This window comes from Rhipicephalus sanguineus, chromosome 2 (genome assembly GCF_013339695.2).
Source record: "Rhipicephalus sanguineus isolate Rsan-2018 chromosome 2, BIME_Rsan_1.4, whole genome shotgun sequence".
NCBI classification, from domain to species: Eukaryota; Metazoa; Arthropoda; class Arachnida; order Ixodida; family Ixodidae; genus Rhipicephalus; species Rhipicephalus sanguineus.
In genome coordinates, this window is record NC_051177.1 from 75315019 (window position 1) to 75339293 (window position 24275).

General features: G+C 48.5%; 1 protein-coding gene across 2 annotated transcripts in view; it reads left to right on the top strand.

The window, feature by feature from the left end:
- LOC119383181 (hematopoietically-expressed homeobox protein Hhex-like) overlaps window positions 1-22219 on the top strand; it is an 83377-nt gene extending 61158 nt beyond the window's left edge. For both annotated transcript variants that reach the window (XM_037651216.2, XM_049412444.1), the window contains exon 5: window positions 20193-22219. In XM_037651216.2, coding sequence (XP_037507144.1) covers window positions 20193-20501 — 309 coding nt within the window. In that variant the 3' untranslated portion in view covers window positions 20502-22219. The remainder of the gene's footprint in view (window positions 1-20192) is intronic.
- Window positions 22220-24275: the final 2056 nt, after the last annotated feature.

A 24275-nucleotide genomic window follows, 5' to 3' on the forward strand; every position in this document is an offset into this window, starting at 1 on the left:
GTGGGTGGGGCTGCTCGCGTCTCTCGCGATAGATGGCGTGCCTGCGCCCCCCGACACCGGCAGGCGGCGGCGCACATCACAGGTAGGTGCGGGTACGTCGGGAGGAGGCGTAGATGGAGTAAAGAAAAAAGCACGCATAGATAAATGCAATAGAGGTAGAGGAGGCAAGACGTAATGAAGATGCCACAAAGAAGCATAGGCAGCTGTAGAGAGGCCGAAATTGAGGAAGAGGGAGAGAAGAGAACGAGCTGTCTGTTGCTTTCAGATGAGGAAAACAAGGGGAGAGTGTTAAGAGAAGGATCCGCGTGGCCTCATAAAAACTTAGTGCAGAAAGCCATGTATAGCTAACACAGGCACTAGGTACTTCCATCTCTCGGGCATGACATAGAAGCGTGGAGGAGGGGAAGTGAATGATGCACTGTAAATTGTGCGCTTATACACTACACAGACGCTCGCGGGAGATTGAAAAAAACAAAAACAAAAGAACCATAACGTGTATACGCCGCTGCAAGGCGCAGTGCACGCGCCGACGGTGTATAATCTCTTCGCCGAGTTCTCAGGACTGCCCGACTATACATAACCTGGGCGCTCGATGAAGACATTAAAGTCGGGTAACACCTCCGCCATAATTCATGCGGAAAAGCGCGGTCGCGCGCGAGTACGCGTGAGAGAGAGAGAGAGAGAGGAGGTCGACCCCTTTCGCTCATCCCTCGCTGCTTTGTCCTGAGCTGGCTTCCTTTGTTGTTTCTTTCACCTTGCGCCCTGCTTCCGCTAGAGTTACACACTACGCAATCTGAGCAACGCACAAACAAAATAGTCACGCCTGGGCGCCCCGTATGATAGCCCCGCTTTCTCACCGTACGCTCCACACGCCGCTGTTAAGACAAAGAAGAAAACCCGCTCTAAGAAAGACTGAGCGCGAACATAGTACCATGAGCGGCGCAAAACCACGTCGCCTTCATGAAGGAAGCAAGGCAGTGCAGCGCTGAGCCGAAGCAGGCGTGCTAGCGGACCAAGAAGGAAGCGCAGGAATGGAGGTGACGGGGGAGTGGGTGGAGGGGGCTGGCCGCGCACGATTGTCTTTCCCTCCTCCTCCTGGACGGCACTACTATATAACCGAAACCTGCCGCGCGCAAAAAAGCTTGCCCCTGAGCTCCGTCGATCCACACCCCTCGTCGGTCCGCTGCGGCGGCGTTACAGATGCCCCTGAGAAGCCCATAAATATCCGCGATAAGGCCATCCGTCGCTTCACGGGGGCGGTGGCGAAAACCGCCCACTTTCGCGGCGGCGGCCGGCCGGCCGGCAGACTCGGCTCGGCTCGTCTCCGTTGTTTTCCCGACGGCGCAACAGCAGCGTGCATTAACGAGAGAGCATTCATCCATGAGGAAATAAAGCAAAAAAGAGAGGGAGAAGGGGGGATGCCCGCGGCGCGTACACATCCATCCATGTATATGTACAGTGCGTGCGCGCGCGTTCGCACGCATACCCCCCTCCGAAACTGATAGTGTATATCTAGCCAGTGGGTCGCCCCGGCCGTCTCGTGTTCCGATCATTCTTGGCGCGTCTTAATCTATCGTCGTCGTCTTCGTCTTTTCTTAAAGCCGCCCCCTCCTCTTCCCGCTCCTCAGTGTTCGGGCTCGTTATTAATGCAGTTGTTTATTGCCCTCCTCCTCGCCCCTTGGCGCTTGTCCGCCCCATCTCCCTCTCCCCTTTGAGAATTTTTACAGCTCCTTCATCTGGCCGAGACGACCCTGTCCGGACAAGAGCATGATCACGCCCAGAGGGCGTTTGTTCCGCAGCTGCATAGCGATGTGCAGGAGTTATATTTTCATCGATATTTTTTTTTATCTTTCGCAGTTTGTTTATAAGCCATCTGAAGCCTCACTCTGAAGATGCCTCTCTCATTCATTCTTTTTTTTTCTCTCGCGTAACGGTATACTTGTCGCGCGGCTCTTAAATTGGGGGTCATCGATGTCGCGAACACGCCAGCGGAACCACTTAACGCCGCCGCAACGCGCGCGTATGGCGCGCTGTCGTCGGCTATTGTGTAATGTTAAGGCGAATTCTAAAACCTCCGAGGAAAAAAGACTGTACGCGAACGCATGTGCTTCCAACAAAAACGGCATAAGATAGCTTGAAAAGAACAAAAAGATAGCAACGGGTAACACAATTATTTCCCGTTTTCAGTTTTTTTTCTTTTTTCTGAGTTTGTACGGAACGAGAGTTCCTCTCTTCGACCCTAGCGACGCAGCGGGCCGTTCTTGTGCATAGGCATCGATGCCAGAGGGGCACGTCGATGTTCATATATTCTGATACGAGAAGCAAGGTTGTTACTTCTAACAGTCGCTGCTCTTTCTCTAAACTGCGGGACCAAACGAGCCAAGCAAGAACACACACGCACAGTGACGCGCGTGTGTTTCGCTCATTTAGTCGCTTCCTGGATGAGCTATATATACCACGTACAGTTATGACCAACCACCAACAAGCCGGACGTGCAACATTAGTCTTTCCTGAACCCAACCATACGTGATCATCTTCTCACCTCCCGTGTGGCATTAGTTACCTCTGACTTTATAGACAGCTGGACTCACACCCACAAAGCAAAATTCTATGACACTGACCAGCGCAGATTTCAACGCGAGTCGCTATAAAGGCGTTGCTGCGGTTTTTAGGGGCGCGGGCAACGAGCGACACTCTTATTTGTCTTCCAAGCGCTTCCAATCGAACACTTATTTCCAGTTTTAAAAAATTCGGGAGCCCTTGCCCTATCAGGAAAATGGAGACAAGCCAAGCTTGGCGTGTGCGTGCCTGACATACTACGTTTCTCTCTCTCTCTCTCTCTTCTCTCTCTCTATCTATCTATCTATCTATCTATCTATCTATCTATCTATCTATCTATCTATCTATCTATCTATCTATCTATCTATCTATCTATCTATCTATCTATCTATCTATCTATCTCATTGCGCAATGCTCCCTCCACACGGTTTCTTTCGTCCGTACTGGGAATGGTACCGTCGTCCGTGTGTTTAGCAGCGCAACACTTCACCTGCTACAAGCAACAACGACGGCCATGCGTTCATATCGAGGCAAGAATGAAATGTGGCAACGTGAAATGACAAGTTACCTCGATAAAAGATCAGGTTACCTTATCACAAAGGTCTGATCGCCGGCAAGCCCACGATCCAGAAGGCATCAACTGTTGGAAAACGGCGCATACACAAATACGCATGAGACCGGCGCTCCTTCGAAAGCCGCCAGCGCCGGGTTTGTTTTTTTTGTTTTGTTTTTTTTGCGCACGACAACGCCGCCACCGAAATCGGGTAACTCATAACGAGCTTCGCTTGAAAAAGAAGGGCAACTTCGTTCCTGACAGCCATCAAAGCCCAAAGCAGCGGCAGCAGCAGCTTATAAGCAGCGCGTCAGCTCGTTCCTTTGTCTCCCCGCCTTTCGGGTGTCTCGATTCAGCGCTTGCCACCCGAACAACGAAGAGGGGAATCTCGATCGAGACAGGGCGCCTGACCCGGATAAGAGAGAGCCGTCATCCCGTGGCCTCCCCCGCGTATCCACCCTCCACTTTCTTCCGCCCCCGTCTGGTTCCGTCGCTAATACGTCGTTTCGGCGGGCTTAATTAAAAACGCGACAACCGGAAACAAAGTCGGGGTGTGGTTTTTCAAGGAGTCCAAAGACAACCTCGCCATCACTCGCTCCGCACCCCCTCCCTGTTCCTTGTCTCGATAGGCTTCCTTCTTTTTATGTATTTCTTTAAACGCCATTTTGTTCACACTTACTATACCACTGTTACTTTGTGTGTGTGTGCGTGTGTGTGTGTGTGCGTGTGTGTGTGTGTGTGTGTGTGTGTGTGTGTGTGTGTGTGTGTGTGTGTGTGTGTGTGTGTGTGCGCGCGCGTGCGTATGTGTGTGTGTGCGTGTGTGTGTGTGTGTGTGTGTGTGTGTGTGTGTGTGTGTGTCTTTTTTTTTAACTTGCTTTACATGTTCCTTGCCCTTTTTCCTCGCGCTCCTCATATGCCTAAGACAGCGTTGGTCTTTTTTTTAAGGGCCGGCCGCTTTACAACAGTCCTTTCTCTCTCTCATTCTTTTCTGCCTACTTTATTTCCCATCCACTTGACGCCATCGCGTGCCTGAAGAAGCTATTGCGTGAACACCGCACAGGGTGGCTTTTTCACCCATTTCGCTTTCGCACATATCAGCGTGACATACAATGCAGCTGCACAATCAAAATAACACTGCATATATGGTTAGGAAAAGCTTATAATCCTAACAAAAAAAATGCAGTGAGCTTCGACAGGGCGCACGAAGTTAGTAGAGCAGAACGTAAACACGAGAGGTATGTGTGAGAGTGGGGTCGGTAAGGTTACTAGGAAATAATTAAGAACAAGCAAAAAAAAATAAATAAATAAACAGGAATGGGCGAAGGATGCCGGCACGAATCCTGCGAATCGCCATTATCGTCTTTATTGCGGGGCGTCACTGATGCTGTTGAGAGATCGACGGCGGCGGCGCGGCGGCGGTGTTCCGGGAGCACTATTTATTAGTTCTCGCATTTCGCTTAATTGCCTCTGCCCGCGTCCACTATACGCTGTCGCACGCAACGAGGTTGGTAGCGGCCATGCATGGCTCTTGAGAACCACGCGCGCACTTGGCGAGCACGCACGCATCCGCGCACGGTGGCTGCAGCTTCGGCCTCCTGCGTGCTCCCGAAAGGGCGACGCGGGCCATGGCTTTCGACGGTTCTCTAGATCAAGACATACACCTATAGCTTTGACTCATACACAGCTGCGTGTGCACACTGTGTTGGCAGTGAGAATATATTTATTATGCGAACATACAAGCCTCTATACTCCGTTTCACAAATCAGGTGCAACGCTGTGAAAGTTAGTGTTGCTTCTTGGAGTAGATGTGTTCACACCAACAAATAGTTCAATTATTTTACCACCCGTAATGTGATTTCTTTTTTTCGTTTTTAGACTGACTAATAAATGGAGATGCTTTGTGCCTTAGAAATAAAAAAGGAACGTTATTTATACGATTGTCAATAGGTTGTTCTGCATCGCTTAGCGTCTTTTTATTTTCGTATCGTGGCCTCCGCGTTTAGTTCAGGTAGCGCGCAGCCGGATCTAATGACGGAGGCCGCGTTTACAACGACGAAATCCAAGAGCGAGACGTGCTGACTTAAACATTTTCCTGACCGAACTTCTGGCACAGCTTCCACTGCGTTGCACATGATGTGTGAAATGGAGTATAGATCGCTTAAGTATTACCTATCGGACACATGTGTGTGCACAATACTAGTTCTTCATTTAAGACAGTTATGTGTCAGAGAGAATGTTGTTGTTCGGTTTTGTGTGCGTGTCGGTTACTTGAACAGAGAATACCGTACGTCTTGGTATTGGCGCGTGTTGTTTTCGCGATGTCTTGCGGAAGCTGTCCATGTTTGCGTACCCTGGGTAGCTTCATAAAGATTCGTCGCAGCTATCTTCTCCGCATGAAGAGTCGCTTTGAGGGAAAAGCACACTCCTGCTTCTGTGGGGTGTCACAAGGAAACATTGTTACATTTTATAGTTTCTTTGCTTAGTTGCTCCTGTGTTCGGTTCACGCTCGCATATACTGAAACCTGATTTTTTTTATCTCACCTGAATATTTCCACATGTAGCGCAAAAGGAAAGAAAAAAAAAGTTGGTGACTCGAAAAACAACATTTGAGTAGTTGCATCGTCTGTGTTACCCGGACTGCATGATTCGGTTTACTTCGTGCGTATTCGACGCGAATGTAGTTCATCATGCGACGAAATTCTGCGGCAATATGAGCCGTTATAAAAAGCTTGTTAATGATTACCGATGATAGCTCAGTTAAATTTACAATAATTGAGAAGGAAACAGCCACGTTAAGTACAGATTCTCGCTATATACGCTGAGAACCCAAGCTTTCGCTTTATTGCTTTTTGTCACCATTGAAAAGTACGGGCTTTAGGTATCACACACCTCACCCGAGTAGATTTTCTTCAAATCATGTTCATCCTTTGTCCATACTGCGGGCCCCCTTCGACATTGCAGTGAAAACTTCTTATAATCAGCGTCACGGGCTAAATACGGCAATCGCTCGTTGTCAAAGCTTCCAAGCGACGAGCACTTTTTTTTTCAATAACAGCTTCATCCACACGAGTAGAACTCATCCCCATAAGGACCAGGCGTATGAGGCATTCTCGCACTGTACGATAATGACAACAAAATCTGATGCATGGAAAAGACGATCGTGCGCTCGCTTTCTATAACAGTTCGGTGGCATCGCGCCAGCGCTGGCCGTGACCGCCGCGTCAGATTACACGAGTTTATGGCTCTTCGCCACCGTTTACATCACGATGTAACCTTTACTCGCGTGCGCCAACACGCACAGACACTCGCGCACGCGCTGAACGCGGGCGTCCGATCATCGATCGATGCGTGCTCGCGCGAGCACGGCTATTTATCGGTGGCTCTATATAGTGACTGCGTACGGGTATACCCAGTCCATACGCCGCGTCGTATAACACCTCCGTTAGCTTGCTCGTTCGCTCCCGGGATACAGCAACCGTGGAAACAACAACAAACAAACAAACCAAGCGACGCGCAGCCTCCACGGCACATCGTGCATGCACACCGTAGCAGGCTCTGATAGAGCCATCAAGGCATCGCGTCGAAAACAACAGCAAAAAATAATAATAATAATAACACAGAGAGGGAGACTTTGCCGTGATTTAGCTAGCGCCAATAAGCATTATGCATTAACCTGCCGGCGCTCAGAGATTCCGGCGGCTGTGAGACCCTTTCTTCCTTCTCTCCACATTCACCCCGATCTCTCCGCACGGAAGCAATGCCTCTCCTTTTGTCTGTTACTCCTCGCCGAAGTCGTAAATAAAGCCGCACCGATTTTCACCGCCCGATTTATACGTGCGGAGATGCGTCTCGCGCGGGAAACTACGCACGCTCCCCTTCTCCTCTCCAATTCACCCTCGTCGTTATTTATGCTACGCGTAAACCTATACTCGCATACCCGCGCACCCAAGATTACCGCTGCACGCGAGCTTGATCTCTATAACGAACAACCCCGCGTACACCAATAGATCGGATGAATGGTAATAAAGACGAGGCTCTTCGGGGCATTTCGCAACTGCAACCCCGACGTGAGCGCGAGAAAGGCGAAACGAAACTCGTATAACGAACAGGCGTGCCCAGGGCAATATATATGGTGTATGCACGCAGTCGTCGGTTTTCCATTTTATTTTCTTCACCGCCATTAAGAGATGCTGATTATCGACGTGCCTTAAACGCTGCCCGCTTTTAATTACCCTCCGCGTGTAGATAGATATATAAACACGAAACGCAAGCCCGCCGGCCTGCCGGTCGGTCAAGGCCTGGCGCGAAGGTCTTCTTTTCTGTCCGCCCTTATGGCCTCTTCTCTCGTTCCTATAACCTACCGGTGCCACGCCCACTGCCATATATTTCTCCCGTCGGTTGAAATCTTACACGCTCGGGAACGCCTCATCGCCACTCCATTTTCGCCGTGCAGGCGTGCTCACGCAAACGCACGCACACTCCATACGTCAACGGCGACTAAAGCTATGTTATAGCTCGTGTTATAAGCTTGACTGCTGCGTCTAGCGCTGTGGCCTTTTCCAGCTGATAGATGTACATACACTTCCCGGCGCGTATAACTTGTTTCGCTATCCTCGGGCGTCACGAATTCGCCTCGTATGTAGTAGCCTGAAACGTTATAAACCTGCGCAGCTGAGTAACGCCTTCCTGAAAGGGGGGCCCATAAAAGCTCGACCGCACTGTCCGGGGTGTACAGCTCAATCCTGTTGCGTCACGTTGCCCCTCCGCTTAATATTTATGTCGCCTTCGGGTTGAGCAACGCGCACTATCTAGCCTGACCATCGCTCGAAATTTCACGCGTTGCGTCAAGATAAAAATCGTGTCGGTCGTTTTGATAACCGTGGCTCGCGAAAACCAGCCGAAAAAATTTGTTGGCCCAAATCGTGCCGTATATATGTGTGTTCCGAAGAGGACGTGCCCTGACGGTTATGCCGCTGAGTGCGCTTTGTTTTGTGATCCTTACCATTTTAACCCTCCTTTCTTTGTGAAGCCATTACTGACAGATCGAACTTTCGTTTGTTATGTTTATATCATTCTTCACCGTGCGCGTGCGTGTTGCGTTGTGTGTAAAACCGTTTCCGTCCAAGGTGTTTCCGAGCACGTATTTATTTGTTCACTCTCTTGGACAACCTCGAAGTACAAGCGACCACACCACTGCCTCCAACTTGCTTTGTAACAGCAGATTTCTAGCTTCGCATGTGTTTCTTCCTGTGCGCGCTCGCGCGCGCGTGCGTGCGTGCGTGCGTGCGTGCGTGCGTGCGTGCGTGTGTGTGTGTGTGTGTGTGTGTGTGCGTGTGTGCGTGCGTGCGTGCGTGCGTGCGTGCGTGCGTGCGTGCGTGCGTGCGCCTTGAGATTGCATATCTAGCCTCGTAAAAGTTACCAGCAGGGAGGTAGAGTTCTCAGTATGTGTTCTCAGCTGATGACGTTAGCGCCTAATTCGTGTTCTTGCGCTCGTAAACGCGTTCGGTGGAACGGATAAGTATACCACTGAGTTTTACAAGCAACTCAGTTTATTGCATAGCTAGTCTCACAAAATATGCGTCTCCTCAGTAAATGTACTGCGGTGGAGCATCACTCTTCCTTCGTTCAATGAACACAAAACTTCACGTGCATCTGGTGTCGTTCTGCCCCTTGTTTCATGTGTACTACTGGTAACAGATAACTGACGACCACTGTATCCCATTTACAAGCTTTTCGGTCTACACGGGGCGTCGAGTTGCAAAGGGCGGTGATGAAGCAAACAAGCGCGCCTTTTTTTTTTTTTTTTCAAGAAGATCCCACTAATTCGTGTTCTATCTTGTTTATAACGAATAATAATAATATCTGGGGTTTAACGTCCCAAAACCAAGATATGATTATGAGAGACGTCGTAGTGGAGGGCTCCGGAAATTTCGACCAGCTGGGGTTCTTTAACGTGCACTTAAATCTAAGTACACGGGCCTCAAGCATTGTCGCCTCCCTCGAAAATGCAGCCGCCGCAGTGTTTATAACGAAAGCGCAATAAATAGCACAGGGACGAAGGCCATACACACAACACCAACACTGACTTCCAACTGATGACTTATTGACAGGTATACAATATGCACATATACGCAGAAATAGTTAGTGACACTTCCACGTAAAAATTATTAACGTGAAAATATTTTATAGTCATGTCGAAGATTCTCCTCTCTTCCAACGTACCTATATAAAATACGCCTTATATCTCCTTTAGTTTTCCTTGGTCCGTATAGCATCCAGCTTCAGGTTGAACTACATAGCCTCTATATAGAAAGGCCTGCTTCTTCGTTGCGGTAATGTAGGCAGCAACGCTTGTAAAGCAAGTGCATGTAGTAATATACGTATTGGTCTATTATCCGTTATTCAACGTTATCTCAACAAATTGCTAACTGATATGCAAATAGTGGGCTCAGGCACTCGGGTAAACAGTGGCTAGGCGTGACGACCTAAATGTACCCAACAGGTTTCCAAAGCAGACTTCCAGATACCGAAGGCGACGAGATTCTAACGCGCGATAAGCAATACCCGCGAAGCACCCATACACTGACTGCGCAGACATGGCTGACGCAACAAGCTTTCGGTCAGGAGCACGCTTTGACCTTTCGCAAGCGTGCACCCTCAAGCAGCTCGCGAACCGGCATTTATAGCACGGGCCGGCCAGAACAAGCCGTCATCATTACAGCGATATGAACTCAGGAAAGCAAGAAAACAGGAAAGAAATAAGAGGAACCTATAGCTGGTCGAAGTGAGACGCGTTAATGCTGCCTCAAGCCGTGAGCTCGGTTGCCGCCCCTTTTATTCTCCCTCTAGCATCTCGGGCGAAAACATAAACTCCGTAATGGTGATCATTTCGTATTTATCACCACTGCGTAATGATGATTAAGTACCCGCGGTGGCGCGATTTTGACGTCCGGGCGTTTGCTTCTGGCGCGTGCGTTAGCGGCCACTTAGTGCATGGCAGGCGCAAATTTCGCGCGCCTTGCACGTCCCGCCGCGATGGCGTAAGAAACGAAATTGTGTTGAATGACAAACTGCGCGGCCCAGCGCGGCCTTTAATTACCGCGAAATTGTTTCGTTAAATGCGGCGTCGCCGAAACAGCTCTCGCAGGAGTGCATAGAGTTCGTATACGAGAGGCTGTGCTGTTGCCGTATGCGCAAGTGTAATCGATGAAAGCACAGTATAGTTCGTCGCGTAATATAATTAGTATTAATAGTTACATTGGTGAATGCTTAGGAGATCAATCTGTTACATACTCCGTTTCGTCATAACAGTCGCACCACATCGCTTGTAAGGGTCAAGGTCGCCGGCTTGTGTTTTACGAGCAACGGGTCATTTTTATTAGGCATGGACTCCTGTGCAGTGCCATAAAGTTGGATAACATAGCAATGCTGCCCACAACAAGCGTTCGAACGTGTCTATAATTGCATTACTTCGTATTTTTGGTTTTTCATTAAGTACATTTCCTTCACCTTTATGTTTTATTTGCAAGGTTGTATAAGAAGCGCATATTCCTGCCAATTTCTGTTCACTTTAGCTGCGGCTTAAACTGCGCCTTTTGCTGTAATGCAATTCCACTATCCTGTATATACAGGCGACCCCACCATGCTTTGCAAAACATAATTGATTAGGCTTGGAACTTACATAACCTTTCTTTGTACACCTTGGACGTTTCGCATGTAGTTTTTAGGCATCTCCGGCGCAAACGTTCTGTAGACAGCTTTAACTTAAATATACACTGCGATAACTTAGCAAGAACAAAGCAAAGCTTCCTCGACGCTCTGTCTGATGCATTTATTAATTTTATGCGCAAAGAGTGAAATTTTTTTCCTAATATTTGATGCGTAGGTACATTACAGGTAGTACATAGGTACGTACGTATCTGTGTGAGGCGTTAAATCGTAGATCTTGTTTTCTCAAATGGCACTGCCGCATAAAAAAAAAACATGACTGGAAAGGATGAATGTAAACTCCGTTACGGATACATATGTACAAACTTTGCACCGATGTCACTCCAATCTAGCGACACTTACAAAAAAATGCCTCCACATCATTAGTACTCTTGCGGTTCAACACGTAACAATGAAACTGATCGCTCTCACTCGACGCAATTCACCGAAAAACTTTTATTTTATTGCTATTTTCACGTGCTTGCGGCGGCAACGCCAAGCCTACAAAAATATGTCGATATGGCAAACGAAACGTCAACAAAAAACACAACGCTTCCTTACGCATCCCAAGACTCTATCGAGCATGTCATCTTCTCACCGTCGATCACAAATAAAAGTGTCTCGGGCGATCCAGCGCGAAGCAATCATCGTGGCATCGCCCAAACTTAACCAACCATCGTCGTAACAGCTGCAACCTTTCGACGCGCGCACCAACTATATCGCCCAGAAGCTCGCGTAGTACGCTTCGTTGAGCAATTCGCGTCCACGGGAGCCATGAATTAAACGCTTTATATATGACGGTCGTCTTCTTATCTGCATACTGCGCAGCAAGACGACCGAAGCGTGCGTTTCGATGGGACACTATGAAGTGTATAGTTCGGCGTTTTCGGTTATGCAATTTTGTCGCGCTCTTGTGTATGCGGGTACCGCGGCCATCAACAGCTTGCGTCGCGTTGATGCTTCGCGTAACAACTCGTGGCTCGCCCTGTATATCCAACCAAAGAGAAGTGAAACAAACAAACAAAGGCCGAATATTTTCCCTTCGAAGGAGCGATGGAGCGTGCTTGAGCGTTTCCTTCACGTCATCTCCGCAGCGCCGTACGCGGTAAAGTCTTCATCATCGCTGCCTGCCACTCTCGTATTCTCTCGATCGCTTCGCGAACTCATTACAGCGCGCTTGGTTAAGCTCGGCAAGGCGAAAAAAGCGGGGCGTCAGCTGCTTCGAGGTGAAATCCGGCCCCTCGAGACGATTATTGCGCTCGAGCCTCGTTCCTTCCTTCGTTGAGCGTATATTTTAGGGCTCCCGGAAAGGAGACGGCCGGGTTTCCTCGCGACGAGGTTCACTGACTGAAATCTCTCACGCTCTATGAAGAGGTTATAATCGTAAAGTTTACACACTTATTGTCGCTGTATCGCGAGTGGCTTTAGAAAATCTACTGCTCCTTTGACGCATTACTCGGATGGTATGAATACGCGCTATAGTTATATTCTACGCGAAATTCGGCACAAAAGCTCACGCGCCCTTTCTGCAGCAATAAAGCATCATACATAATGTGCTTTCTCGTGTCTACTTGAATGAGTCAGTTTGAGTGTTCGCAAAATTACGAGGATACTAACTCTGTCTTAAAGTAAACATGCGGGACAGTTGTTCGATATATCGGCATACAAGAAGTCATGTCGGCATCATGCCTGTATGGCTTGCAGGCCCTGTGTGAGTAACTATATATATAACTATATGTAACTATATGTGTATAACCATATGTATAACTATATGTGTATAACTATATATGTATAACTATATGTATAACTACATGTGAGTAACTATATTTGGTGTATCTATATATCATACGTATATATATATAGCGGCATTTGCCTTGGTTGTATTGTTTCAACGTGTTATGTCGATCTCGTGAGGAACGCATGCTTTAGCTAAGAGGGCTGAGGAAGGCGTCTATACTGCAAATAAGGCAAAACGTCGTAACAGCACACTAACTGAGGGAGATGTTTGTTCCCAGCGTGCTGCCTACAGTGAGGGTGGGCCATCGTGGCCGCATGACGCTATTACGTCACACCGATTACATGCACCATTCCTTTTCGAAGAGTGAGTGTTGTAGCAAAATAAAATATATATATATATATATATATATATATATATATATATATATATATATTATTTATCACCCTGCTGTTTCCAACGCCAACAAAAGCACACGCTCCCTTAAGCATTTGTTTGAGACGCCTCGAAGGCGAAAGTCATCTTCTTCTTCGTTTTCTTCACAATCGAATATTTGATCCGTCATCAGCCTGTTCACGTTCAATGAAGGGCGAAAGCCTCTCCCATTAGAAACACAGCCATAACAATCACGCACTGCAAGAATCTTTTTTCTGCTTCACATTTGAGCACTCTACTCCACTTTGAATACTCTTCAAAATCCCACGAAGCGCGAAGAGACGCTCGTCAATACGTGTCTTCCCTTTGGTTCTCTCTCTCTCTCTCTCTTACAAACGCTCGAATGGCCAGGAGTCGATATTGCCGCTCATTTTCTCGGTGATCTCGGCAATATTGCCGCGGCCAAATGCGTTTCCGCTAGAGAGCACAATTTGGCGTATACCTCGCCACGATCGAAACGACCGTTTTAGTTATGCAAAAGCCTCGCTTTATGATTATGACACCACCTAGGGTGCCGCATAAGGTAGCCGTGTTCTCCGTTCGCGTGTGTACTATATCGCCTGCGAAAAGGCGTAATTTCCATATTTCGCGAGAGCGATATGCCAGCGCTCGTCACGTTCTCAATGCCCGTATATTTGCATGTTCGAATGCATAACGCCATCTTATGTTGGTAATAATAATCCGGGTTATGGGGCAATGCTCCTGAAAATGTTCTTGCGCGATGTATGAAAGAAATTGCGGCTCAAGGCATTCCGGGTTATTTTGCATGCAGCGCTTCCTTTAAGGTCCCCACGCTTGCGTGGATTTCGCGAGCAGCCGATGCAAGCTTACTTCCGGGAACAGCACAAATTATTTCCACTATATCGTGCTGTACTCTACTTGATGACGAACGTCTTGCTAAGCATTCACTGCGGTCGGTCGCAGAGGTAATCTATATATATGATGTGGTCGTAATGTCCACGTAATAATTGTTTGGGTTTTGCGTCCCAAAATGACGATATGCTTATGAGGGACGCCGTATAGTTAAGGGATTTGGAAATTTCGACCACCTGGGGTTCTTTAACGCGCACCTAAATCTAACTACACGGGCCTCTAGCGTTTCGCCTCTACCGAAATGCAGCCGGCGCGGCCGGGATTCGATCCCGCGACCTTCGGGTCAGCAGTCGAGTGCCGTAACCACTAGACCACCGTGGCGGGTGCCGTAATGTCCCCGTGACATTTTCTTTAACTTTACGCCAGATAATGAAATATGCTATGAGGTGAGCGGGGCTCGGAAGTGCTAAATATCTGTTTTCAAACGAGTTATATTAAACCAGCCGACGCCTGTTCTATGGGTACTAACATTTCCTCGCTATTGAAAAAGAAATGATACGCTATATGCGCCCTCTGTCCAGATTCCAATGCTATCGTGTCGGATCCCGCATGAATGCATTCACATTCTCATATGAACCCATATGACCGCACGAGAATATGATACCGTAGGATGAGCATTATGCGTAACCATTGTATCGACACTTCCCTCAGGAAAGTGCGTAAGGCGTTACGATCCATAGAAAAACGTGGTGTCCTGTGTATAGGACGCCATGTTCTACACACGGGAGTGCCATATTACTGGAGCAAGAAAGTAGGGTAGCACAGCTGCCGCAGCTGTTGTACGGTCCTTAAACCTTGAATACTATTTTAACGCTGCACAAACTATCCGTTCCTGTTTTAATTTGCGCTTCTTTGTTTGCACCACTTTCTTTCACCGCACAGGTATATACAATGAGCGTTTAACAGCAATTTAATGCGCAAAAAAAGGTGAGGCAGCTACGCACTATTGGCGCGACCACTGTGGGAACAGCGAGGCCGATGCACTTGCCCTCCGCCTCACGCTCACTTTCCTTTACCATTCTTTGCTATACTGCACTCTACATGTATATGTTATGATTTACCCTCTCCCCGCCTCTTTTTTCCTCCTCTCCCTCACTTCCCTTTCCCACCCCTTGCTATACTACAAGATACATGGCTATGCTATGCTGTCTTTCCCTCTCTTTATCATTATTTCTATCTCTTTCTTTATCTTTCTATTTTTTGCTCGTTCTCTCGCCCACAGCAAAGTAATCATATGGTTCCCATAAACGTTTGTTCTGCGAGCGTGCCTGGATAGCCGAGTCGTTACGACGCTCGCCTTCGGACCGTGGGTATATCCGGGTTCGAAACCCGCCTCGCCAAGAAATTTTATTTTGTTTTCTTTGTTTCTTTTCCTCCCCCTGTTCACTTCTCTTTTCCTCTCCTCATTTCCTTCCTCCAACGCGTTGCTAAGCGACGCATGGTGACGTCATCGCTGGACACGGTTCTTCTGCGAACACCTCACGGCCTAACCTGTGGCTTAAACAGCTTCGCCGTTGAAATAATATAATTTAATTTAGTGCTGGAATGAGGCATAATGGAGAAAATTAGGTGAAAGAAAAAATAGGGCGAACACTGCGCAAGTGTTAGAGATAGAACTAAAGGTAAAATTATAGATAGTTGTACCATACACACGCGCAGAAGCAGACATTCCTGCCCCCACCCCCACCCCCCTATCAGGCTAATTCTATTTAGCAGTGCACCAGAAAACTGTGGCAATGAGCATTTATATTGTCAGTGTTCTTATAACTGCGGAGATTTCAAACACCTCACTTCTCCGACTGATACGTTTAGCGCCCTCAGAGGAGAAGTAAGTTATCTTCAATTATGTATCACTGGTCGAGAGGCTTAGAGGGGCATCATAGCGTTGGCTATTCCTTCCAACAGCCTCGGCGCGCTCTTTCGCATACGATGACCAAGGAACCCAGCAAGACAGCGAGACAGGCAAGCAAGCAGGGGCCACATGGCGCCCGCCAGCAAAGGAACAGTGCGAATGAGTATGGGCTGGAAAAGAGGGGACTCCGACGAGAAAGAGCCAATAACCTGACGACAGCGGCTTGGTGGCCCCTCGTGTTCTCGGCCCGCTCGCTGGCGCGAGAATTCCGGGGGAGAAAGGCTAGCGCCACCGGCGTCGGCGGCGTCGTCCCAGTAGCTCGGTTGCGCCAGCGCCTCTCGGCTGAACGCGGCGCGGCGTCAGCCAGCAGCGGCGCGAGAATTGCCTCGGCTGCATGAATAATTCACCGGCAGTCGCCCCCTAACCGGCGGCACTCGCGGCCACCCCCATGGATATGCCCCCTCTTCCATTGAGTGCGCCATATACACACACAGGCGGCCCACTAGCCGACTGTCGCTGCCACCGCTTTGGAAGCGAGCGACCGACAAAGCGAGAGGAACGAATCAACGACTTCGGGCCAGCCGTCGTCGTCGTCGTCGCTTACGAGGGCGCATTCAGGCGGGAGCCTCGTGTGCCTGCAGCCGCGGGAAACATTCAGCCGAGCGGAGCAGCAGACCCGCGTCTTGAACCTGGCGGCTTTACCCTGACGAGGGTAAAGCAAAAAGAACTACGCGGCCAGCCGAGCAGATGAAAAAGGCTGCGCCCGCTAGCTCTCTTTCCTTCTTCTGCTCGCCTTCTTCTATAGTCTGCTGGATGCCATTTCCTACTGCCCTGCCTTCTTGCCTGCATACGGAGGGGGCGAAAGAGAAGCAGCATCAGACCGACGCGCACACGCGCGAGCATAAACGAAAACAAGAGCACGCTACGAAGCAGAATCACGGTGCGGTAGAAAGACCGACCGCATATACTGTATACTCTTGCCATGCCGTTTTCGTAGTCCGCTTCATAAAGAGCGCCACCTTTACTTTGTTGTTGTAACTTGTTTGCAATGCGTCTGGCGCTGATGTGACTGCAAAGCCGTCACGCTTTTATTATTATTTTTTTTTCGGGCATCGAAACGTGGTGCCGAGTAACTTTGCGAGTTGACTCCGATATGAAATTCGGAAAAGCCGCCCTCAGCAGCTAGACGCGGCGACTGAATCGGAATCTCGTATGTGGCGTGTGCGTGTATACGCGCGCGCATGTGAGAAGAAGGAGCGAATGCTCGAAAATGTGGCAGCAGCAGGGCCGGCCGGCGTGAGCGAATTTTGTGTTTAAGCTTTTATCTCCGAGGCGCGGCATGTATTATTCATGGTTAGGTATGAGGAGCTTTGCGAGCTCGGCCCTTGGAAAGCTCGCGCGGCCGTTCTTTGCGCTGCTCCTTTCGAGGCCGCTTCGCGATGTAGCAGCGAATGCATGCAGGGAAGCCAAGGCGTAGAACGAAGTGTGCGTGGCACTTGGAATTTATTGTCTGCGTTGCGGAGAAGAAATAGTGATATGCACGAATAAAAGGTTAAATATACAAGTCGTTCATTGAAATGTCTACTATTTCCAAAGGCTTGTGTTGTTATAAGCAGTCCGAGTGAAGCAAGCGCAGTCAGCGGCGTAGCCAGGACCTCGTATGCGATGGTGCTCTTATTGCTATTGTATTCATTTTGAATAGAGAGGATCATAAGGATTATATGACTAGTGGGTGCTAAGAAAGAGTGTAGTGCTATATGTCATAAAGACTACGGACTTTTTTTTTAACGAATGCTCAGACGCATGCATGAACGACAGCGACAGTCAAGGCGGGGCAGACTCTGCACAAGCTGCGTTCTGTCCGAAGGGGTCGGAGAGGACGACCCACTTCTGAGTTCCAATAAGCTTCGCTACAATATATATATATATATATATATATATATATATATATATATATCTTGTGCGCCGTTTTGCCTTTGTCCTGCCGTGTTTCTTTTCACAATATGACACTGGGATCACTGCGCCAACGATAAATCTCACACATGCATATGCGTATACAGTTTTCTCGCTGCCGCACTCTCACCATAAACTGCGCCTCGAAGCACAGTGGAGCGACATTAAGAGACGCGCTAAGGCTTCCTGGAATTCTATTAGATCTGCTATGTATTATTATGCCCGTTGAAGATCAGCGGGAATGAGAAAGAGAATTTCTTCCGCTCAATGGCGTCCAGCAAACATACATGTTCCTTTGATATTCACTGTGAGCTCGGTGTGAAACACCGGAAACGTGAAATTCGCCAACTCACGCTATTAAAGTAAAGGTGCGACCGCAGCTGTACGCAGTTATTACGGCCCGCGGTTAGGTCACTTTCTGATCTACACATTTACGGCGCACGGTTTAACCTCTTTTAAACTTGCTATGTCCTCGGGACGGAAACGAAGAGCGGAACGCGTCGGGAGAGCCAAGAAACAAATTGGTAATATCGACGCAATGCGCAGCTTAGCCGCTGGTGTTCTCGAAAGGGGTTGACGGAATATGGGGGAAAAAAATGAGCTTTCGAACGAAGGAGGCCTATGAGGAAAGGGGAGTAATGGGACTGTGATGACGGCCTAATTGCCGTCGCCACCACATTCGCCGTCGGCGGCATGCATGTGAGCGCGCTTTCGCTGGCAAAACGCGGCTGCGCGCCAGCCACGCCTGGACGGTTTCTTCCCGCATACGGCGAAGGGAGGAGCGCGCAGGCCGCATCGACGGAACGGGAAGGAAAGGGTGCCTTGAGGGAAAAAAACGGGGACGCGAGCGAGAGAGGGCGTCGGTGAAGGAGAAGGGGTCGTCCGCGCGGGAGCACGTTGCGTTCCGACATATTAATTCGCTAAAGGCGCGCATTACGGCGGAGGCTCATTTCGGAAGGAGGTCCGCTTAATTAACGAGTTCGCGCGGTCCGCGAACACGCCGTCGCAGCGGCAGCCGCCGGGGATGATGACGACGGCTGCAGCCGCGGGGCCTGGCTTTGAGTGTCTCCTCTTCCACTCTCTCACTCTCTCTCGCGACTATATTTACTCCTTCTGTGTTTCGCACTGCTGCCTATGCAAAGATTGCGACGCGCTTGCTCGGCATTAAGCTCGTGCTCACCCGACCTTTTGGGACGATATCTTGTAGCTATGTTTTCTCATTGTCATGACGTTCAACAGTTCAGGAGATACCTAAGGCGCGCCTTAGGTATCTTGTGCTTCGGAGCCGCCATACTGGGCGGTAGCCTTGCCGTTTTGTATCTTTAACAGCTAAACGAACAGTGATATATGGTAGACGCATACGCAAGAAAACGGTGGGGTTGGTGCATTCGACGTTTCATGACCTTATTAATTCACGTGGCGATATACAAAAATAAGAAAACATTGGTTTAACAGCCTTAGGTGGCGGCGCCCATGTGCCTTATGTAAAATCGCCTATAGTGACAAGCGAGTGGATTGCTCTGGATCAATTTTGACCAGTTGGGTTTCTATTGTGCTCACCCCGTACACGAGCCATCGGAATGCGGCCTCTGAGAATCAAACTACGCAACGCATAGGCCTCAACAGCACAAGTTTTTTTTTTTTCTTTTTTGAAGTCGCGCTTTGAAAAGGTGCGTGTGCGCGCGTCTGACTGCACGCGCTCCGCGTGTGGGGGTTACGCGCTCGATGTCGCTGTACTAGCATGAAGAGTAGCATCGAGCCACGATATTTAAAAAAAAGTAGTTGTGCGTCCAGTACGTTTCATGGGAAAGTGTTTATTCAACATGAAGTTGAAAAAAAGCTTGAACGACGCTGGTGGCAAGAAACAATAGGGACGAGAGAAAAGAAAAAGCTGTCGCTCCGCACGCAAAGTCGATTTTCAAATTCATCGCTTTTTTTTTTTTGGCAAGCTATAAGAAAAGGAGAAAGAGTTGATGGAATTGCCGTGTCGAATCTATACTATATGTGACTGTATCGAACTGCCCCTCTTTTATTCCGCAGAGTACCAAGCCTTACTGCGTGGTAAACGCAACGTTTGAATAGACTTAGACAAGAGAGAGAAAGAGACAGGGGCACAATTTAGGGAAAGGCAGGAAGGCCAAAAATCATCAGATTTGCTACCCTACAAACACCAAAAGAGACAAAGTAGCTTTATTGTGTACACGAGCATTGCACGATGCTATGCGATATGTTCTCTGTCCTTGGCAAGGTATATCGTGAAAAGACGTTAGCGAATGGCTACGCAAAAATGCAAGCAATCGAACCCGGGACAAGCTCTTGTCTCCTAGTTTATTTCTTCGATTCACACACTTAATAGCACTATTTCCGGCACAATTGTGCCGGAAATAGTGATATCACAACCATCGTTTCCGCCTTCCGTCAACGTGTCACTATATCCTGGTGCACGTCCGCGCTCGTTGTGCTTAACCTGTCCTTGGTTTTTCCTCCTTTACTAACCAAGCTGTTTCTTCGTTCCCTATTCTTAGGTGAAGATCTGGTTCCAGAACAGGCGCATGAAGTGGCGCAACTCCAAGGAGCGCGAGCTGCTGTCCAGCGGAGGCTCCCGGGAGCAGACCCTACCCACGAAGAGCAATCCCAACCCGGACCTGAGCGATGTCACCTCCCCGACCTCGGCCGCGGGCTCCACCAACGGCCACGGCGCTCACCCGCACCAACCGGTGACCGCCGCCGCCAGCCTCGCTGAACACCTCATGCGAGCCTCGCGGGACGAAGACGACGACCAGCGCTCCGTGGACGTGGACAGTGACGAAGACGTCGAGATCAAGGTCCTCTGAGCGGGAGACGAGTGACTCTCCAGCTGTTCTCCCAAGCACCCTCCTACGCGCTGTCCCTTCCATGCCATCGGACAGACCGGACTGAAGGATGACCCGTGTACAGTGACTTGTTATGAACTGCCTCGCAACCTCCTTCGTGACGTTGAACGGTTGCGAGAACCCTTCCCTGGCTCTGAAGCACAGTCAGCGGCAGCGTTGGCAGCAAGGTGCCGAGATACCCTCCCACACAGCCTCGTTGCGCACTGAAAACGTATACCGGACAAAAGGCAGGGCCCGCGTGCAGACGCGTTCAGCGGGTCTTGAGACCTTTCCTCAGAATCTCGCAGGTTCTGTGATGTGTGACTCGAAACCGGACTTGGAACTTGTACAGTGTCGCTGCATGCGGAATAAATGCCCTTCGGTGTAGAAAGAACAAACTTTAACCGGTGCTGACAGTGACCTAACCTCATGTCTTAAAGGACTCTTGAAAGAAGAGACGATACCTTCGGGTCTTAACATGCACCTTATACCTTGGGATGTCCAGCCCAAATTTTCAGAACGCGTTTAGTGTCTTAGTGCACCGATATTGCAGCTGGTCTATAGCGATGGTCAGTTGCTTTGAAGACTGCTAGAGCAGGCTTGAACTAATTGACCAACAGTGTTTCAGCTGATATTGAACCGCCATTGAATCGCCATTTTCTTTGAACAAAGCTGACAAATGATCCTGGCTCGATTTTTTTTATAGTTGAGTTAATTTTACGCTTGAGTTAGTAGTTTGCGTGTACGGTTTCCAGTGTACAGTTGCGGGGCCTCACGCGAGTAAATGCTAAGCTAGATCAATGATGTTCGATGCAGTTAGGTCTTATTGGACGCAGCAGGTGTCTCCTGCGGTCGTCATTAGTTACAATAAGGGTCGGGTACATAAGGGCGTTCTTCAGTGGAAATATTCTGTAGAATTCCCTCAGTAATGTGCTCTGGTTACCTACCTTGCGCCGTTGCCTGTGTGGGCGCCTCAAGAAATACCGCATTCACAAAATGTTTCGACACTGAGGCGATTTGACGATAGCCATGTATACAAAGGAGATTCAGCCTAGACTTTAAGTAGCGGAAGAGCAGTTAACAGCCAATGAACAATCAATGAACATTTGTCCAGCTACAGGTGTCGGACACTTGCTGTCAGAATTGGTGTCCGCCGATAGCCCAACGTTTGTTAACCCAGAGTCCAGTGTTCTGAGGCGCGATCCAATCGAATCCTCCTAGACGTAATATGAAGACCGCTCGCCATTTATCCTTAAATTTCACAAGGACTGTATTCGATAGTCAAAACGTTACGCGTTCATGGCATCAACGGACCCGCGATAACACCTAGCCTTTATTGCAATTTAAATTGAAATTCAACATTTCTCGCAAGAATCGCCGGACCAAAAGTGCCGAAAGGCCACCTGTATTGCGCTACACGATATCGCTGTCAACTACTACCGCAAGCGTAACCACAAATACCCGATGCTTGCTTGGGCCCTCGGACCATTGTGTGAATAGGTGCACGTAGAATGGAGGCTCAAGCAGAAGAGGAAGAGAGTATGCGAATGTGACGCAGAAAAAAAAACTCTTGGACTTAATGGACGGTCCAGAAAACGTGATCCCAGTGACAAAAGTGAGGTGCTTCTGTAAAGCCAGGTTCCTCTCTTGTTGAGAGGTTGCATCTGCACGACTTGTACAATAAACCCGTGAAGTTTGAATGGTTGTCACTCCTTCCTATTGTAGCGTGCTTTCATGAGCGTTAACGTCTATGCGGATTCGTTAGTATCTGTATGCTACGAACGCTGCCGCCAAGTCTGAGCAATTTCAACGCTTACTCAGTCACAAAGCGTTATTTCAGCATTGAAACATTGCGAATCGGTGTGCAATCTTATACTTCATTTTCTACAGTACTGTAGCTTAACTAATAACTTAATACCTCCAAACCTCCCCATCAAACGAAGTACACAAAACCCATATGATTCCGTAAGATAATATAGTCGCAACGCTAAAACAGAAGGCGTAGCGCATAATATGAAGGTACTGAATTCGTATCTTGCGTCACATGGGACATTTCTATTCTCCTTGCAAAATGGCATCTAAAGTGAAACTTTTCGTCTTCTTTGACAAGTATTCCGCGCCGTGACATGTCTACAACGCATGAACGCATAGCCCTCCTTCGCTTACTTTTGGAAGTTCGGGATAATTATACTGCCTTCATAATAAATGTATTCGTTATTTAATTGGTAATGAAAAGTAATTTGCTTTGGCGAGTTTCTTGTACCACTCTTCCACGTGTATGGGCAATTATGGATTATAAATTCAACACTAAAATTGAAAGAGCTAAAATGGAAAAAAAAGAGCCAAAAAGAAAACAAAGTGATCTAAGCACTCTTGCGAAAAAAACAACTACAAGGAGCATTACGAGCGTGCGCCAAAGTCTGGGCCCACATGATATATCTTCACATCTCCACTTCAGTTAGCCTTCGTGTAATTTTCACGTACACTAAAATAATGCGTAAGTAATGTGCGTCTTTATTTTTTTCGCAGTCAAGTAAACTGTACATCTAAAAATAAATTAGCACAGGTAGGTGTCCCAGCCTCACGTCCACATTCTGAAGACGACCTTTACTGGAAACAAAACAGGCAAGTGTGCATGTTTATGTTAAACGACAATTATGACACGAAGCTTATCACACAAGGATAGCGGCGGCTCGTGCAAAGACGGAGTTACTTTTCTGTGTGAGTGAGTCTGCGTGTCAGGCAATCTGAACCACATAAAATGTCAGGAACGAAGAAGAGAACACGTATAAGTAAGAGCACTTGACAAGAGGCCGAAGGTCTCGACATAAGGACCGGACAAAGTGTCATTTCATATTCCACAGATTACTGAACTGCCCCCACGCCTGACCGCGCGAGAGATCCTCTAGGGTTTAAGAAGAGAAAAATAATAAAGAAGCGACACTTGAAGCCGCGTCACGTTCTCCAAAAGAGGGAAGATCTCGAGCCACGCGAAGAAAAAAGGAAATACGGCCATAGAAGGAATATTTTCAAAGATGCTGGCACGACGATGGGCTAAAGAGGCGGAAGATGAAATCTTGGCGACAGCTTTTAAAATAAAAAGGGAAGAAGAAAGAGGTGGAAGAATGCGGAAGAATAACCTCAAAAAAGAGAAAGATAACTATGCATGGGAGTCGGGAGCAGCAAATGGAGAGGTGAGGATCTCCTCTTCAGCAGAAGAGTGCGACCAATGCAAAGAGGGCACAGGGACAGAAAAGAAGGGAATTGCTCGAACACAACGACAGTCGAGGAGAAACAGAAGGGGGGTAAACAATCATGATCCCGACAGAAGTGAATGCAGGGGGGAAACCCGACGTGGAGGACCAGAAACAAAAAGAATAAAGTGACAAAAAATGGACGAACGCTACACTGCCACGAGACGACACCCCCAGACTAAAGGCAAAGGCGAGTATAGGCGTATAGGGAGGGATGGGGCATACACGTAGGGAAGAAGCCTCCCTTCCTTTCCCGACACAGGCTGGTGGAGAGGGAGGGAGGCGTTAATACGAAGACGAGGTCAGAACGCGGGGCTGTTGAGAGCTGTCACCAACAGCAGCAGCAGCAGCAGCAGCAGCAGCAGCAGCAGCAGCAGCAGCAGCAGTGGCACGTCTTCTCTGCCCTCATCCTCTTTTTTCCTTTCGCTTCCCCGCACTACTCCGATCCTTAGACTCCTTTCGGTTTCCTTTTTCCTTGTTTCCTTATCTCTTTCTCCCGTAT